The 20,750-nt window shown below is 33.4% G+C and overlaps 1 protein-coding gene across 4 annotated transcripts in view; it reads left to right on the top strand.

Moving 5' to 3' along the window:
• LOC123682927 (sodium channel protein 60E-like) overlaps positions 1–20,750 on the top strand; it is a 194,106-nt gene that overhangs the window by 159,117 nt on the left and 14,239 nt on the right. For 3 of the 4 annotated variants that reach the window (XM_045621762.1, XM_045621771.1, XM_045621789.1), the window contains exons 15-22: positions 3,482–3,629; positions 7,101–7,395; positions 11,314–11,629; positions 11,899–12,174; positions 13,302–13,406; positions 13,461–13,652; positions 18,780–19,068; positions 19,127–19,320. In XM_045621762.1, the coding sequence (XP_045477718.1) occupies positions 3,482–3,629; positions 7,101–7,395; positions 11,314–11,629; positions 11,899–12,174; positions 13,302–13,406; positions 13,461–13,652; positions 18,780–19,068; positions 19,127–19,320 (1,815 nt within the window). The remainder of the gene's footprint in view (positions 1–3,481; positions 3,630–7,100; positions 7,396–11,313; positions 11,630–11,898; positions 12,175–13,301; positions 13,407–13,460; positions 13,653–18,779; positions 19,069–19,126; positions 19,321–20,750) is intronic. The other variant, XM_045621781.1, reaches the window with a different exon arrangement.

Here is a 20,750-nt window from a genome sequence, read left to right as displayed (position 1 = left end):
CGATTTCCTTTCAATGTTTTCTTTTATTATGAAATGAGAGTATTTCGATTCATTAATTCATATTATCATCGAAAAAAGTATACAGGTATTTTTCCAAATACTCAAAAGAGTTGAATCTTCAGGAACACGATTCGCAGCATCAATTGAAATTAAATTCAATGCGTGTGCCGTACAATGAACGTAATCGGAATTTGGAACATGTTCTTTTATAAGGGCTTGTAACGCTCCATATAAACCCGACATAACATTTACTCCTCGATTCACTCTATCGTAACGCTGCCCTCTACATTTGAACAAATCCATTCCATATTCTTTTATGGTATTCAAAATTCCAGTTTGAAGTCCTTCTGCATTACATTCGAATATTTGTATAAACGTTAAAAATGATTCGCAGATTTCATGTCTTTAGGTCCATGATATTCTTTTTCTGTTATCAAGATGTAATGAAGAACTATGGGTATTTGGTCAATTTTGGGCAGGTCTTGTGTTGTATCCAAAGTTTGCCAGAAATGGAGCATTATTGTACAATATTTTTTCTTTTCTTGCAAATTGATTCGATTAACTAACTAAGCAAAAGTTTTTTACAACGTTCAAACGTTATGAATCTAGTGAACGGATTGAAATTTAAAAAAAAAGAGCAAGCTTGGCCGGAAAAAATGTCTTTTCTGAATTTCGTTATTTCGTTTTATAACTGATCTGAAAACAGTGGATCTAATGTGATTTTTGAATCAAATGGTTGGTTGGTACTGAAGTCATTTCAAAAGCTTGGAGGGCCAGCAAATAACAACATTGTTGACCTAGGTATTTAGTGTAACACGGCCAAACAACGTTAATCCTTTTTCTAACAGTGTTCAGACGCGATAGAATCAGATAGAAATGTATCTTGTTTCATACGAAGCAACCAAAATTCCCCATAAAATCTTTCATTTGAATTTTGAAAAATTAACTAGTTTGTTACAAATAATCCTCAATATTCACCTTTGAATCTCATTCAAACTTCTCAAAAAGCATATCTTTTACACTCCTTCATCCGATGATTTCATATTTAATGTGATTGAACAAACGCATAATTTACTATTCCAGGTTTTTCCTTATATGTCTGAGTTTATTTATTATTCCTCTCAACTCATTACCTAACCCAAATCCTTAACAGATTCAGCTTCTAGGATATGTGAGCATGGTTCGATGATCAGATGTATCATCCTTGATGTGAGAACAGATTGATGAAAATTAAGTTTTATTAATTATTCCAATTGAGTGTAAGAATGTTAAATCTGAACAGTTGCTCTAAATTGTTAGTATTTTCCTACCTATATCTTATACAGGAATGAATTAGAATCATAAAATATCACAATACTGTCTGCAATACCAAGAAATCTCATATTAGATCACAGTCTCATCAGACTATTACTTGAGATGATGAACAAAATAGGATCCAGTACGGTTCCTTGGGTAACACCACATACTACAGACTTAGTACTGCTTAACTAACCTTCAACAAGAACCATTTGCTGTCGATGTTTGCAATAGTTCTTCAAAATTTTGAATGTGTACTTACCGAATTCATTCAATTTTTCCATCAATCATGGTTTATGGTTTAGAAGAATTTTCAGAGATCTACAAAAATCTCAATAAAACTGCAACTCGTTAATCACGTCTTCAGTTGATTTTCCGTCTGTGTATGCGTAGTTGCATTCAGATATAATTTTGTATTTCTTGAAAAAATTCATTATTTTCGATATAAGGTCTACCAATGAATTTTAAATAGGTATTTTATACATATATAAGAAGAAATAGGGAACAATATACGATAGGATTAAGCCTCAGAAAGCAGTAGGTACCTACATTTACAAGTTGTTGAATTTTACATCGACGAAACATACAACTGTTGAATGTTGTTGAATTCGCGAAATCAGTGTGGTATTAAGGAAAAGGAAACTCTTCTAAGTATTCTGATCGTCCTGAAATTCGGCATGAACTTTCTAATATATTTTACATTCATATAAAATGGCTTTCAATCTAGTAGGATTTGTTGTTACTGAAATATTGGATATTTTTGTTCGATATTCTACTTGAACCTTTCATTGTTCTGATGGCGAAATCAACACAAAATTTTGCATAAAATTGAAAATTTTTATAAATACAGTCACAAATTCTCAAGTCACTCAAATCTGTTATCACTGAAATATTAGGTTTTTTTTTCGATATTCTTCTTGAATGATCTCATGTTCTGGTGAATGGCTCAACGATAGTACCCAGTGGGGAAGTGATCTGGAATGATATTCTCTGAGGTTTATTCACTATTTTACTCACAATCGGTCACATCAATAATCAGGTTTTGATGACAATTATTACTTGCATTGATTTTCATTGATGAAAGTGACATTTGCTTGGCAGGAAAAATTTATTCAATGACTCGCTTCTGACTGCTTTGAAGGTCCATAGATCACCGATTGAGAGTGAAAAATTTCCTGAAGCTTGATTTTCTTAATCTGCATCTAAATGCAAAATTCAATCTCCATCGAATTCATAGTCATCTGGAAAACCATTAATAAAGTTAACCGCGAAGTTTCCGATCTAGATCTGACGTTTGTCGTATTCCGAAAATTTCAAATTTCTAGGTTTTTCCGTTTGAAATTCAATGTTTTCACGTCCGGACAGCAAGATAGACGGAATTGAATTTGAAGACAGGTTCGTCAATGAGTCGAACCTCATCGTTTAAATTTAGAAAATTAGACATCATGACGAAATGATTCAACACTTTGTTCGGGAAACGAGCTCTCAAAACTTTGAGTGGTATTTCCTTCACACTTTCGCATCAAATTTTATATCCATATTCCATATCAGGTAGTTTACCGATTCTGTTTCTGTACATTTTTCTATTATGAAACTATTTGATAGAAATTGTGTCCCCCGGATTGTCGAAAAAATCATATAAAATGCCTCTTCTATTTCCACCGAGTATCTTTGGTTAAGAATATCCAATTTCACATGTCACCATTCCTTCGGAATACAAGCTCTCGATATCCACTGGATTTTCTCATGGCATCATCGATAGAAATAAACAACATCAAATTGAAATAAACTTTTATAAGGTCTATAAATAAGGGCTACGATAAACCATATGAAGAATTCCAATGATATTTGCAAAGTGATGTAATGGAGACATCCACGTTTGTGAGAGCAGAAACGTGTTTTTCTCTGAAGTAATGGACCTAACTTTGAAATCTACCTAAGAAATATCCCTTCTCAACTTCTTCTGGAAGTTGAACTATAAACACATTATCCTTCGAATTTGAAGGCAAAAAAGCTACGTCCGAAGTTTCCTTCATTTCAAACTTAGTTTCACTGGAGTCTACTCAAAGTTCAGTTCGAGCAAAACAACCCGACGTCTGGTTTGAAAATATAAACAAACATCGTTCTGTATCGGATCAATAAGATCGTTCTCCGCGATAATATAACAATTTCAATTTTTTTGCAGGAAACGATAGCAGAAGTGCAGGAATCCAGACGACCGAACCAGTATTCCACCCTGATCAATGGAGTGTCGGAAGAGAGTGATATACTCGAAAATTTGCCTGAATCGAAAAGGCAAAATCTGATAGCCATGAAAAATTCCACAGGAACAGGTATTGTATTTCATTTATCGATCTTTTTCATTCTCGCCCCATGAATTTTCGCCCTGCATCTAGTCAACATATTTCCAGTTCCCACATGTTCCTCCAATAAGAGGTTTCATTTTGAATAGAGCATAGGGCCGTCGCTAGACGGTAGGCTGGGTAGGCGCTCACCTAGGGCGGCAAAATTCAAGGGCGGCATTTCAAGCTTGATCAACAAAAATTACATGTGTAGAAATTCAAAAGACCGAATGAGATTTAATTCAGTCAACAACAACAGGAAGGAATACCGACAAATTTAATTAACATCAAAAACCATCAAAAAGGCCGCATTATACTCATATATTTTATTGCCACTTGGGGATCTGAATTATTTTTTTTCAATTCTCCAATCAGAATGTTAATTCCTCAGAATGGAATGCAAAATATAAGAAAACAGTTCCATTTCATCACTTCCAACTGATCCTTCTTAAGAAATATAAGAAGTTTCATTACTTCATAGCACATTCCATTATTTTATAATATTCTTCATTTTTTATATCAAATTATCTAATGTTGGACGTGGGCGCATTCGAATTAAATAATGGTTCATCCGCATCAATCGATTGTTCAACTCAATAATCTTAAACAAAAAAAAAAACAATTTTCGAGCTTTTTCTTAAATTGAAACTGAATTAGGAACCTGATACTGCAGAGCTCTCTCCAGGAGGGCGGCAAATAATGAAGGCCATCATGATCTCGTTTTTCTGGGAAATTTTGATTACTGGAAGAACGAATTAAATTTTTTTTTTCATTCTAACAAATTTCTCAAATGATTTTTTTATCAAATTTACTTATCTTGAACATCTTTGTATCGTGAATATCTCTAACATCCTTTCGAATTTAAAATAATCGTTCATCAGCATCATCCGGTTGTTTAATTCAATCATATCAAAGAAATAAAAAGCGAGCGTTATATGTGTCAAAACTCAGCAGAAGGATCTGAAACCTGAAATCAATTAATATATTTTATCATTTATTCATAAGAATTCAGTTGAGCACTCCACTTATTCTAAATCATCTATTGGATTGAAATTTGAATCCATAAAAAATAAATACATTTAAAATAAATTTTTTCCTTCCTAAAATACCTTTTATGGAATAGTGAAGAGTTTTTCCCACTTCCACACTGAATCTTTCAAAACAAATTCACCAAACCAACATCCGCCCTAAACTCTTCCCCCCCCCTTTTGCTTAGTACAAAATCCTAAACTTGAAAGGGTTTGTATTTTTGCATTTTGATTAAACTATGACAGAAGAAGGACCAAGCTACACAGAAGCACAAATCCACAATGAACTTCCTAAATATTACCTGAAACATATCATTCTTTCAAAAAAAGCTTGAGAAATTTTCTGGAAAACTATTAATTCCATATTTTTAATTTTTTTTTCTTGTTTGGAGTTTGAGTTGGAGTTTTGCTCATATTGTTTTCTACCGTTAATGGAGTACCTTCCTTTTTACAATGAAATGAACATCATTGATTTCTCTCAAAATATACTTTTTTTTCAATATCAAAATGAAACTTCTTATAGAAGAAGAAAAGAGTTTATTTTATACCTAATAAACTAATTACATCGCTGATGTATATTATACATTATAACCAGTGCGCGATAAAAAAATACCCTTTATTTTATAACTCAGCTCATCTATTATGAAATATACTGAAAAAGTAAAATACTAGTCATATATTCTTTTATCAAGAAATCACGAAATATTAGAAAACCCCAAATAGCTACAGTATATCTATTTTCGAAATAGAGATAAATTCTGAAAATAGCTCAATAAATTAATAATAATATGTGAATCATTAACAAATTAATAATAAATGTCAATTAGCATCTATAGCAGCGCATCATTAAAAGGGAATGCCACCACGTGACTGCTCAGTTCAAAACAAAATAATGGATTCTTCCTCTGACAACCACCAATTATTATTCAATAGTTTTCATTGTAGAATGCAAATATATTTAAAATTCATTTGAATTTCGAAACTGCAACTATAATTATGTGAAAAAACTTGTCGTCCTTCGAACAGTGCTACCCTCTACTTATATGCTTTGTAAAAAGAAAGAAGATAAAGTAATTGTACAACTTCGTACACCGTATAAAGTTTGGTCATCGCAGGAGCACCAGAGAGGAAATTAATGGGTACCTAATGTTTGACTGATACTCGGAAAGTCACGTGGTGGTAATCCCTCTTAAGCATGAGCTTTCAAAGAAATACATCTTTAGGACGTGTATTTTCACTGCTTTCTAATAGCGGAAGTTTTTGTAGCTCTTTTTTTTGGAGCAGGGTGACGCGAATTGCGAACAACAAGAATTTGAGGACCGTTTGTTCATTGTCTTAATTTCCATTTCATTAGAGTCTAGAAGTCTCATCGCTACAAGTACCGGGTTTTTCACCATAATCTGACCCCCCTTTAACTTTGGTACTAAAGGAGGTACAAAAAATTGTTTTCTACGAAAGTTTCACAGAATCGACTATTGTTTTTTAAAATGATTTCACAAAATGAAATATATAAAGGGTGAGCAACATATTGATTGCAACTTAATTTTTTCAAATGGAACATCCTGTATATTTTTCTATATTTGACTAGCTCTTTTTCCCCTGACTTCGAATATATAACATATTATGTTTGGCCTATCTCTCTTATTCTGAGTACCATAGAGTTTCAAATTTTAAGAACCACCTGGCAAGCTAAGTAATCAGTTTTTATGTGGAAGGCTGCGATAATTCAAAATATCCATTTTTGAGTTGGCATATATGACATACCTTAGTCTTTCAATGAAATTATCCATCGAATATGCACTACACAGAAGTGGAAAAATTTGAATTATTTCCACTTTATGTGAAGAACAATAAAAATAAAAAAAGCTACAAGGAGAGAATAATATATGGAGTTGCATCCAAATCATCCAATTCCAATTTTAAGTGAGAAACGTATGTCATATCGTTGCCAAAGAGATAACTCAAAAAAGGGCATTTTGAATTATCGCAACCTACCACTGGAAAACTGATTACTGAGCATGCCAGGTGGTTTTTAAAATTTGAAACTCTGTGGTAAGTACTCAGAATAAGAGAGATAGAACAAACATATGTTATATATTCGAAGTCAGGGGAAAAAGATCTAGTCAAATATAGAAAAATATACAAGGTGTTCCATTTGAAAAAATTAAGTTGCAGTCAATATGTTGCCCATTCCGTATATATTTCGTTTTGTGAAATCATTTTAGAAAGCACTAGTAAATTTCGCGAAACTTTTGTAAATAATATTTTTTTGTACCTCTTCTAATAACAGAGTTAAAGGGGGGGGGGGTCAAATTATGGTGAAAAACCCGGTACTTAGTTGATGAATGAAAATATTTTTCAAGCGCAATCAGTTTTACTGAATACGATATAATAATTTCATGATTGTATCAACTAATAAATGAATATTTTCAAGATGAAAATTCCGAAAATGTGGAACTGAAGGACATCGGCAGGGGCGCATCGGCAGACACCGAACACGACGAAGAATCAGCTCTCTGTCCAGAATCGAAGGGTAAATATGACAGAAAAGAAAGAAGTGAAAGTAGACCATGGCAAACTTTGGTATCGTATGTAGATGAACTGACAGTAGGAGGGAGAAGAAACTCCAAAGGGCAGTACATGGATGGGATGGGTAGTTTTCCGGGGTTTGGAAGGAATAAGCCTCCGAAAGTACCTCCGGATTGCTTTCCGATTCATATCTACCAAAAGTAAGTAGGGACATTTCTGAACAGCAATGAGCATAAAGTGTGGTAAGTTGCGAGTGATGGGAGGTCGATATTATCACGATTTCTAAAGATTATCCGTTAAGGTAATTCGTTTTCGATCATTTTTTACAACCTTCCTAATCGAGTAAGCTTTAGAGGCCAGTCATCAGAGCAAAAAGAAGACTTCATTCTTGCAACTTTAGAATGATAAATAATCTACGAAATTGACTTTCGTATAGCTTTCCAAACTTATTTCAATTGTAGGATTTCACTTATACCTACTTATGCGTTTCGTCCCTGGCACACACACCGGACTCATCAGTGTGACTTTGGTATAATTGTGTGTGCCGTGTCACAGACGCTTGGGGAATTTATTATTATCGGGAGCCGCCGGGACTCGAACCCGGGACCTTGTTGCATCTCGGTGGGTGAGAACACAGTCTTAGCCTCTAGGCCACTGAGTGCTGTGTTTTATTATTGTTGCTATGTGGGCTTTATGAGAAGCTGCTTCATGACTCCCTCCCCAGTGACGGAGGAACGAAACTTATGCGTGTTACGAGGTCATCGGTGCAGCTGGGTGATTGCCGCCTAATCAGAGCTGCACCTCGCGGCATCGTGCGGACGGTGAATGCCGCCTATTCAGGTCCGCTATACCGCGGCAGACCAAGGAGCACGTATTGCACGTCATGGGAATGGGCGTCTAGAGTTTCGTTGGAAATTGCAGATATATGGAAGCTATGCATCAACCTTCTGCTTTCCAGGACACATCGTTAAGATGGCCATTCAGATCACGTCGGGCTTGCATGCTGTGACGACGGAAACACGAGGCTCGGCGTACCATCGGCTCTAGTGACCGACGGACACCCCAGTAGCCGTAACGTTGAGCGGGGCAGTGAGTCGCCTCTGCGCTCCAACGCCGCAGTTTTCCGCCATCACGTCGGGGTCACCAATGTAGGATTTCACGTATACCTACTTATGCGTTTCGTCCCTGGCACACACACCGGACTCATCAGTGTGACTTTGGTATAATTGTGTGTGCCGTGTCACAGACGCTTGGGGAATTTATTATTATCGGGAGCCGCCGGGACTCGAACCCGGGACCTTGTTGCATCTCGGTGAGTGAGAACACAGTCTTAGCTTCTAGGCCACTGAGTGCTGTGTTTTATTATTGTTGCTATGTGGGCTTTATGAGAAGCCGCCACACAATTAAAATAATAATAATTTTCACATCGTAACATCTGGAGAAAGGATCAATCAAAATATTTAAAATGAATAACATGAAGTACCCTCAATAAGATAACAAAACTTGTTTCAAGAAAACATAAACAAAACAACACAAATCGATATATGCAGCAATAAAATACTGTTTACTATTTTCAGTAAATTTAGTTATTATAGGTATGGGTGTTTTCAAATATTCAACATACAATATAAGAGCGGTTTATTCTATTCATGATTTAAAGACGAATATTTTACATGTCTTTGGGATATACGAATATCATATTCACAAAAACAATGGTTGAGTTGAAACTAAAACATAAATAAATATTTATCTTCGACTGATCTACAGAGTTTTAGCAAATAAATGCGAATATTTTCAAAGAGTGAATCCTTGTATTTAATGTGAACAAATGCTCTAAAGCTAGGCTTTCCCTTGAAAATGATAGTACCTTATATTGCTGAAGAGTTGTAGAAGTGGTATTTTGTTAAAAATATAACATATGAATATTTTTTCACTTTTATTATGCAATGTTGAAGGAGTTAAAAATGCAAACCCCTCTATCTCTTAAGATCAGAAATTTTTAATGAAGCAAAATTTGTCAATACAGAGATCTTTGATAGAACTATTCATAGCGATTAGCGAAACATTTTTAGTCAATTATGTTATACCCATAAAAGCAATATTTTCCCAATATATCATGGTGTTAATTTGCCTATACCTGTTATAATTTCGAAGAAATGTCAATTTTCAACCTCTCGAAGAAACATTCAATGTTTCACTAGAACTTGACGGATTAATGCAATCTACATGACAACACTCTTTGGGAAAAATAGTTCATACTTTCGACTTTTGAACTACTGGCTGCTGAAAAAATAAAATCTCAAATAGACTACAACAGCTCGAAAGTTCCTGCATTTGAACATCAACGCCGTATGGAGAATAACTCGAAATATAACAGCTGACAAGAAAAATGAAGATGAATAAACAAAACGAGGAAACGAAGAGGAGGGAAAATAAGGAAAGGTGAAAATACAAGAAGAAAACTGAGGAAGTAGAGAACATGGACAATATGAAAAACGAAAAGATAAAAATAAAAGTCATCAATGGCTGACGACCCGGACGACCCGTCTAATCTCTCCTCATTATTCTCTGAAGTATGAAAAGGATATCCTAACCTTGCTCCTTTTTTTCACAACTATGTGAAACGGAATGTTCATCTTGGACATGTTAGATGAGTGAAATGCTGTCTCTGAAATGCGCATAATTATGAATGAAACCGTTTCATTCTTGGCATTAAATGATTATAAGAATGGAAAAGACCACAAATAATCCGTTTTTGTTTTCAGTTTTAGTTGATGTGGGGTTTCGAAAATGAAAAAGGCATTGTTGAGTGTTCAATTTTAGGAATAGGTTGATCAGATTAGTTAGCAGTATTGCCATCATATTTAAAACTTTAGTGAGTTCCATAAAATTAATATTTCATGATAAAATATTCCGATAGTAGCTACCTACCTATTATGTTTTCAATATATTAAATTCAATAAAAAAAAAAAGAAATATAGTTGAAAAATGAGGTCGAACTCTTTTATGCTCTGCGACAGGCCATATTAATGAATGAAATTCTTATAGCAGAAAGCATGAGCAGTATGTGAAATGACAAACTGTTCTTGAAACCTTGAAACATACGTAGCTTTGGTTAAAAAACAAATCTCTCTTTGCATTCCTTTCGATTAGGAATTAGAATATGCTTTTTATTTTTCTAACACTCGAAACATAAATCAATCTTAATTTTCACTAAACACTGTTAGTTGTTACCAGCTTAGTAAAGTACTGATTGGCTTTTTGAGAAGAAACATTCAATGTAGGTGCTATTGGCTTATTCATTCTAAATCTGATCAGATTTGAATTCAATCAATTTATACTCTGGAAGTTTTTATGTGATTAATAATAATCTTATTGGAAATATTGAACAATATTAATAATATTTTTCTGATTAATGGATTACATGAAAAACTACATGTTCATGAATTGAAGAATTTTTTTCTTTTATTCGAAATCCCGAGAACAATATTTCGATTTCTTTTAAAAAAAAAATTATGACAAAAAAAATGTACTACTCATTTGTCGGTGTTCTATTCCCCTCAAAATATTGCTCGATATTTCCTAGTAAAAATGAAAAATCGGTGAAATGAAAAAACAAGGATTTGTTCCATGAAATAGTTTTGCCGACACAATGGGAATTCTATTTGACAAGTGTAAATCTATCCCATTAATATTGTTCAAACGAATGAATACATCATCCCATCATATTTTGAAATTTGTGAAAAAGCTATAATGATTTCATCTGAAGTTTAGCATGATCAATCATTACTTTCAAAAATGTTCGGCTTATTTTTAAATTCTGCTAAGAAAAATCTAATACACCCAAATTAGTATACTGAAAAAATATTCAATGCTTTTATGAAGTAGAATAGTTGAAACTTCAACATTAATAATTTACTTATAATAGAGAAAACTGGTAGACTTTTGAAATGCATACAATCGATGCATTTAGTATATTGAAAAAAGCTTCGCTTTAGGATACGTAGTGAATTTGTTTTGAGTAAAAGCATATTATGCCCAAAATTCTTCCATTGAATTTTCACTGCATGATCAAAATTTGTCCTAATCCCGTTTTCAAATCTCATTTAATTTTGTAGGTGCAATGGATTCGAGAAATGTCTGAACACTAGGATCGGACAGAAATGGACGAAGATGAGAACAGGAGTTTTGTCGGTTGTGGACACTCCAAGCTTCGAATGGTTTGTTTTGGTCTTAATTTTTGCATCTAGTGTTACACTGTGCTTCGAGGATATCCACTTGGACGAGAACCCCGACTTGAAGAGAGTATTATATTGGACCAACTTCACGTTTTCTATAATTTTCATCATCGAAATGTTTCTGAAATGGATCGCTCATGGTTTTCACAAATACTTCACTAGTTTCTGGACACTGTTGGATTTTTTAATTGTATTTGTAAGTATCTTTTTTACTTGAAGAAATTAACATTGAGAATTTTCAGTATTTCTAGAAAACTTTTCGAAAGAATGAGTCAGATTCATTAAAATTTCATTTTATGTTAAAATAATTAAATTCAAAAAGTTTGATCGTGTCATTTAGGTGTAAATCCATAATCATTTGTGACCAACTGAATATTAAATTTCAAAAGTTAATAAATTTCTATTTCACCTCTAATTAATCTAACTAAAAGACAAAAATATTTTAATGTAATTTTCTATTTTCAGGTATCACTATTCAGTCTTCTAATTGAGGAAAACGAAAACTTACGGGTATTACGTTCTTTGAGAACATTACGAGCCTTAAGGCCACTTAGGGCAATAAGTAGATGGCAAGGCATGAGAATCGTAGTAAATGCCTTGATGTACGCCATTCCAAGTATCTTCAATGTGTTATTAGTGTGTCTGGTGTTCTGGCTCATTTTTTCAATTATGGGAGTGCAATTCTTCAGTGGTAAATTTTATAAATGTGTGGATGAAGAAGGAGAACTCCTTCCTATTACGGTGAGTTTAAGCTATATGCGATAGCAATATGTAAGTATGTGCAGGTTTGGAAAATGCATTCGGAAAGATAGGATATTCAAAGTTATTCCATAGAATACTCATGGTCCAATGGAATAGTTCAACAATCAAAACATCTGCGCAATACCGTATCGAATGAAATACTTTTTCAATGTCGAAGTGGGGATGGTCACACTTAATTTCTCAGAGAGTGGAAAGAACTTTCATAATTTTGTTTTCGAAATAGGGCTAATTGCTCGTGCGATTTGGAACACAACACATATTTCCACAATTTTCCTCAGCTGATGATTTTAAATGCACTCACCTAAATTTCAGAAAAAAATTCTGCGAAAACATTATCGTAGTTCACTTTTTGAAGTGCAATTTTACACTATATTTCAAACTATATCGCACTTATTCCACGCCGTTCATTAACTCAAAAACAACTATTTATTCAACATAAATAAAATCATGTCGTAATACACTCCTCTAGCAGAGACGTAGCGAAAATCATCTTGTTCTAGGCTTGTACTTCAGATGGCTCTGGAGGTTATGAGCCTATGTGATCGATCCTACAATATCAGTCAAAAATTGCTCTGAACCCTCTTTCATAAATTTATATGCCCATATGGGTAAACGTCAGTTGAAATGTGTAAAAATTCATTGAAATACCCGAAATATTTTAAACTTGATATGGAATTCGGTTCTGAAAGCCTTCATAATTATATTACCTATATTGAGGCTGTTTCCTAGCCATTATCAAATATACAGGCTTAGAACTACCAAGGGCATAAATAATTTTAATAATAGAACTAGAACTCTTTAGAACAATTTGAACTATTGAGAGGGCCTCCAAATAGTTCTAATACAGGGTTAAAACTATATATGTTGTATATTAAATATTCGTTGATCTCAATATTGTATATTTAAATTTGTCTATTTATCTTTTTGTTGGGGTTTTTAAACTGATATAAAAATTTCAAATATTCGTTCATGTGAAATTGACCTATATTATCTAAAATAAAAATGTGAATAATGTTTCGAATTCCTAACAAAAAAACTGAAACCGAATGTGAACTTTCAGACCTCAGATCACGGCATAGTAATAAATAACGTGCTTTTATTTCCAGATCGTAGAGAACAAATGGGATTGCAACAGGTTGAACTATACTTGGGAAAACTCCAAAATTTCATTCGATCATGTTGGAATAGCATATTTAGCCTTATTTCAAGTGGTAAGTAGTTTTTCCTAAAATTTTGATCCTTCTGCTAATACTTCAATATTTCAGGCCACTTTCGAAGGCTGGATGGAAGTCATGGCTGATGCTGTGGATTCGAGAGGGGTGAATTTACAGCCCCAGAGAGAGGCAAATTTATATGCCTACATTTATTTTGTGATTTTTATCGTATGCGGATCATTCTTCACATTGAACCTATTTATAGGAGTTATTATAGATAATTTCAATATGCTCAAGAAAAAGGTGAGTTTGAGACGAAACTTATAGGAAGATGAATCATTTATCTATACAGTGTTAGACCAATTTAGAGATGCACTACAGGGATATCAAAAACCTTTAGCGATACAGGGTGGCTTGATTTCTCAACAAAGTTGCTTTATTTAGGGATTAATGTGTTGGTGTTAACAGATCCGAAATATCTTCAATGCTTCCCGAGATATCTCGAAAAAACTGAAAATCGAGATTTTTTTTCTGTAGAACTCATTTGTTTCTGGATATAACTTTACGAAATTCGGTTTGTAGCCATTATCGAATATAGAGATTCTAATGGCGTCGTTAAATTTTTTCTGTGTTTGTTTTCTATTGTTTCAGAGATGCGATAGTCAACTTTTTTTTCTTATAGACGCCATTTTGGATTTCCTTATGAGGTGATAAAGAAAAAAATTACAAATTTCACAATGTATCACACTCTACAAAAATATCGAGTCTAGGTATGCAAATTTGAAGAGTTGTTATGTGAAATCATCACTTGACTATCGCGTCTCTGAAACAATAGAAAACAGAAAAAACTGAAGACACCATTTTAGAATCTCTATATTGGATAATGGCTATAAACCAATTTTCGTGAAATTATCTCCAAAAACAAATGAGTTATACAGAAAAAAAAAGAAAATCTCGATTTTCGTTTTTTTTCGAGATATCTCTGGAACCAATGGAGATATTTCGGATCTGTTTACACCAACACACTCATCCCTAAATAGCGCAATTTTTTTTGTAATTTAAGCCACCCTGTCTTTCTAAAGGTTTTCGATATCCCTGTAGTGCAGTGCCCCCCTAAATAGTTCTAACCCTGTATATTTATACAGAGTCTTTCATGGGGAAACAGAAAACCTTCGAAGGAGAATAGAGGGGACCGAATGGGTTCTAGATATACTACATTTATCAGCTCCGAATGTCTTTGTTACCGAAATAGAGGAGTTTTTAAGAATTTTACTCATTCCGTCCTGATAGGCAAACCACCCTGTATATTTTTTTCATATTTGGTACACATGTTCTTCAATTAATGTTCAAATCAATAACTTGATAAATAAAAGAAAAATCATTTTATGAGATAACAAAAAACTACGAAACGATTGTATACTAGGATCTTGAATCAACACCCTGTACCTATATTGGAATTCAATAGCGTATTCGACTGGCTGCACCAGTTCGAATTAATTCAAATCAAATCAAATCAAATCAAATCAAATAATTTATTCCCAAATCAATGTACAATACATGAAGAAGAACATGTCATAATAAAAAAAATAGAATACAAGTTAATATAAATCAGCTATACTAATCCTTTACACTTACAGTGATCTAAATATTCTTGAACATTATAAGGTTCAGTTTCAATTAGAAAGTTTGATATTTCTCTTTTAAAATTTTTGAAATTATCGATTTGTTGAATCTTTCTTGGTAAAGAGTTATACAATTTCAGGCACATATATTTGACATTCTTCTCAGTCAAAGTTAAAGAGTGTTGGGGAAAATGAAAGGGAATCATTTTCCTTGTACTATTAGTATTTCTGAATTTTTCGAAATAAGAACTTTGCTGCCGGAAGAAGAGTAGGCACTTTTTCACGTATAGGCCCGTCAATGTTAGTATTCCATTCCTCCGAAAAACACCACGGCAGGAATCTCTGTATTTCATGTTATTCATAATACGTATTGCCGATTTCTGTACAATAAATATATCAGATGCATCAGAAGCATTACCCCATATCATTAAGCCGTATTGTAGGAGAGACTGAAAGTTGGTAAAATAGACCACCCTGAGAAAGGAAGAATCTACTCTCCTCGACAATACTCTCATTGTATATATTACCGAGTTCAATCTTTTTCTCACGTTTAACACCTGAGAGCTCCAGCTTATATGGCTATCAAGGATTACACCGAGAAAGTTGGTTGAAGACTGGAACTTCTTTCCGCCACCTTCCAGGGATACTCCATCAGGAAACGTCAGTTTGGAATTATGTGTCGTAAATAAAACACACTCTGTCTTCTCCGAGTTTACTTTTATTTGGTTATTCTCACACCATTTCAAAAAATTTTCATATTCAGCTTTGATGTCATCAACTGCGTCATCAAACAGTTTTCTAGACACTATGATGTTCGTGTCATCCACAAACATCAGAAGCAGACAGTTTTGGACACAATCAGGAAGGTCATTTATGTATAGAAGAAATAGTAGGGGACCAAGAATACTTCCCTGGGGTACCCCCATCTCCACAATCCGATCAGCCGAGAAATAGTCTTCCCCATTCAGCTCAATTTTTACCTTCTGAATCCTGCCTCTCAGAAAGCTCCGGATCAGTTCCAGTTGATTGTCTCTGATCCCACAGTGGAACAGTTTCTCCAGCAGCAAGTCATGGCTAACGCAGTCAAATGCCTTACTGAGATCCAAGAACAGACCAATTGAAGGATTTCCATTCTCTAATTCCGAAATTATTTCATCAACCATTTCAAATATTGCGGTCTCTGTGTTCTTCCCTTTCAAAAAACCGTGTTGATTACTCGCAAAGATATTATATTTGCGAAGAAACTTAATTAATCTCACTGATAGTATTTTCTCGAATATTTTTGAGAATGCGCTCAGAAGACTGATAGGTCTGTAATTTCCAATATTGTTGACATCTCCTTTCTTATAAACAGGTTTCACGATTGAAGTCTTCAAAGACTCTGGAAATATTCCCTGCGTGAAACAAGCATATATAATTTCAGACAGTGGTTTGGCGATCAAATGAATTGACCTTTTGATAACTGTCATAGGTATCTCATCATAGCCAAATGAAGTTTTATTTTTCATTCTTTTGACAGTATTAATAACTTCATCATCAGTCACATTAAATACGAAAAACGATTTAACGTTTCCTCTGTTTTCAGAGGGTTGAAATTTTTTCTTAGTTTGGGAATTTTGAATTAATTTTTTGGCTACATTGATGAAGTATTCGTTGAAATCTTCAGCTAGATGCTGAGGATTTTTTGTTGTTATTTGATTGTGGTTTTTATTATCCCTACCGGTCATGTTATTGACCGAGCTAATTATGTCATTTAGCACTGAAAAAATTCGAATTAATTCGCACTGGTGCAGCCAATCGAATACGCTATAAGTTACAATTAGTGCAGGGAAACTTTCTACTCAGAAATGCGAAGCATACGTTTCAGTATAACTTTTTGTACTCATTCCGAATATGCAAGTGGATTTTCTAAATTCCGAGTTATGTTGTTTCAAGGAAAGAATCTTTTCTTCATTTTTTGTTGAACTAGACCTGGATTCTTCTCATTGTTACTGAGTTATGAATTTCAGCATTAAATAAGGAACATGTGTGCCAAATATGAAGAAAAAATACAGGGTGGTTCGCTCGTATTGACGCCAGGAAGACTTAGGTAAAATTCATCAATAAGCGCTATTCTGTAACTTCAAATCGAATAGATATGGTATGGATAGAATAGAAATGCACCGTCGAATCGAATTGGTATTCTGTAAACTCAAGTAGAATTCCTATGGATATCAGGATATCAATTACGAATTACATTTGGCGATAGAAGAAGAATTGGTATAGAACACCAAATTTAGACGTGATAGAAGTGAAACATTCCGATTTCTCAGATTACGATCTGATTAAGATGCATAGAATACCTGGTGTGTTTACTGATTCAATTTTGTTTCAGACTTTTTGAGAGACCCACCTGTTGCTTTGGTGGTGTGCTTCACCAGAGTGCTGTAAGGTGGCGCTCTTTAAAATTTTTCGAATTCCCGCATCTGCCTGGTGCCGTTTAAAAAGGAAATACTGATTTTAGACACTGCGAACATTCACAATAAATTACAATTCAGTTCATATCGAATTTTTACTCAAATGAATGGAATATAATGACAGACCATAGAATATAAATTTCCGGATCATTTTAAGAAAAAAAGTCCTATAGCATGAGTCCCCAAACATTTTGTTTTGAGATACATGTGTTGAAGTTCAAGTTAATTTCTCGTATAACCTTCCCTTCACAAGATATTTAATATGAATTGGCCATAGATATTCCAGTTTAAAGTTTTCACTATGTGATATGATAATTTTGAATGCAAATTTACAGGGTGATATATTTTCTGGAAGGATGCCTGCTTCCTTCCTCCAAAACTATATTTTGGTGAATGGCTGTTAGTTTAGAAAAATGTAGAAAAAAAACTCTGGTCCAGTACTATACTTTTTGGTTTGTTATAGTTTTGTCGTATATGCTATCGATTTCGAGAAAAATCTCTAGTAATCCTCAGGAAAATCCAAATTATTATGAAGATCCAGCTAGTAAGCTCTAATGAATGCATTAATTATAAGTTTTGGTATTTATTTACCTAATCTGTAGCGAAGATTAATAAATATTTGATAAACTGTACGAAACACTAGAAACAACCTGTATATTGAAAGCAAAGCCTTTGTGGGCTCATATTCATGAAACTTTTTTTTCTCAAAATTATCCAAGTAATTTCTCATTTTCCTTCGTAACTCTTATTTGAGAACGAGGTAAGCACAACTGAATAAGTAACAACAAAAATTATTTCGAGTAATTTGGTTCAAACTTCATTATCAAACTTCTTTTTCTAACATTACAGATATGAATAAAAGTTGTCATCAAAATTTTTTTTCGATTATCCCTCCCCAAGAAAAAAAAGATCTACGCCCTTGTTTCACAAGAGTCGAGAAATGTTAAATGTAAACGATGTATGCGCCATCTGAAAAGCCCGCGATCCCTCGAAATCAAGTAGGTATAAATCCGAAAAATCTCCCGTTTTGTCTGAAAGTTTTACAGCTATAAGTAGGCACACCAGGTATTCTATGCATCTTAGATCTGATTCATTCATTTCTATTGAAGTTACAGAATAGTGCTGAATGACAGACAAATGTACCCTCTATTCACCTTTTGAGTATTACCGTTTCCCAATGAAACACTCTGTATACATTTATATTTAAATTATTAATTTTGTATACTTTTTATTCATTTAGTTGTAAAATATTTATTCATTCTATGATGTATGGTTCATTTTCATGTAGCTCTATTGGTTGTGTCCATGAAATTGTTTATTTAAATAATAAAAATTTTATTATTTTTTTGCAGTACGAAGGTGGAGTGTTGGAGATGTTCCTCACTGATAGCCAGAAACAATATTACACTGCAATGAAGAAATTAGGTAGAAAGAAACCCCAAAAGGTCATTAAAAGACCAAGGAACCAATTTTTAGCAATGTTTTACGACCTTTCCAATTCGAGGAGATTCGAAATAGCAATATTCGTTCTGATTTTTCTGAATATGTTGAGTATGGGGATCGAACATTATAACCAACCCCATACAGTGTTCTTTATCCTCGAAGTTGGAAATGCTTTTTTTACAACAGTATTCGGCTTAGGTGAGTATTCAACTGTTTAAAGTAAAAAGAAAATTATAACTGAATATTTCATTTTTAGAGGCAATAGTGAAGATAATAGGTTTAAGATACCACTATTTTACCGTTCCATGGAATGTGTTTGATTTCTTATTAGTATTGGCTTCCATTCTTGGTATACTAATGGAGGATATCATGATAGATTTTCCAGTTTCTCCTACGTTGTTGAGAGTAGTTAGGGTTTTTAGGATAGGACGAATTTTAAGGCTCATCAAGGTGAGTAAATGTGAATTAATTTTAATAATATTAATTTTCAATTATTAATTGAGGAATAAGTAATTCCGTATTTTTCGCTTTATTTTGATGATACGGATTGACTGAAAAATTAATTTCTGCCATTCCTCAGAAAGCTACAGGGTGAGTTTGCATATTCATGGAATATGCTCTATCTCACTGAGACTATCATCAGAACCAAACTTATGGGCGGAATTAATTGAAAATTGGGATGTTATTGACACATGCCAGGGTCGAGTCAGAGAGATATCAATTATTATTACAGAACCGGGCCCATTATTTCTCATTTAAAGTGTTCACGTTCAAAATATCACTTTGTATTTAGAATGTGAAATCATTGTTTATATTTTGAAAAAGGACATAAATTCAGCTAAAATACGCGGTATCATTCACCTAACATTTCTTTTTATGATTTTTTGCAATTGGATTTATTTAGGGGTATTTGGTACGAGTCGTGAATGAATATCTGTATATTCATACTCGTATATTATATATCTTTATATTCATATATTATTATTGATTATATTCAATTTTTACTCTTTAGTAAAAATCTAGTCAACGTCCAGTATATGATGATAATTTGCATTAGCAAATTATCCTTATATTAATAAGGAATAATTCAGTTGATCAGTGAATCAACAATAAAAAGCAAAAGAAAATATGACAAAATACGAATTCCTCTAAACGTTTGTGACCGTTTTCTATTCTTGTAACATGCTGATAACTGAAAAGGGAGATAGGTCGAGGAAGACCCGTTTCATGGTCATTTCGATTTCCAGATCTTAACCAACTTGATTATTTCTTATGGGGAGAATTGAAGGATATGGCTAATGCTGAACACATCCAGTCAAGAGACTTGTTGAATAAAATAATCAACTGTTGCGATATATTAAGAAATAAGCAAATGGTTTTCAATTCGAACAACTGTGCAAATATTTTCTAACGAATTTCAATATAAAAAATTTATTCGTTTTTTTTCTATTTTTTAGGCTTATTACTGAAATTCGATGTTTTTCATTTTGTTGTTTTTTCATTATTAAATGAAACTCTTGACCCTCTAGATGATTTTTCAGGAAGAATTTTATAATTCATGTTCAATCACGAGATATCTCGGTGTTGTTTATGTGAATAAATAAAACTTTTCGTACTTTTTCCAATTTCAAAAAGTCATAAAAAAGAATGTTTGATGTGAAAACTCTGAGTCATACCGCGTATTGAAGCTGAATTTATCTTCTTCTTGGAAATATAAATATTTTAAATTCGAAATGAAATACAAAGTGATATTTTTAACCTGAACACTATAAATGAGAAATAATGAATCCTGAAAAATAATTAATATATCTCTGACTCGACCTCGATATGTGTCAATTACATCCCAAGGTCCAATAAATTCCGACGATAAGTTTGGTTTT

Source organism: Harmonia axyridis, chromosome 1, assembly GCF_914767665.1.
Source record: "Harmonia axyridis chromosome 1, icHarAxyr1.1, whole genome shotgun sequence".
In the NCBI taxonomy this organism is placed as follows: domain Eukaryota; kingdom Metazoa; phylum Arthropoda; class Insecta; order Coleoptera; family Coccinellidae; genus Harmonia; species Harmonia axyridis.
The sequence above is the reverse complement of the archived record's forward strand: the minus strand, read 5'-3'. Positions and strand labels throughout refer to the sequence as shown.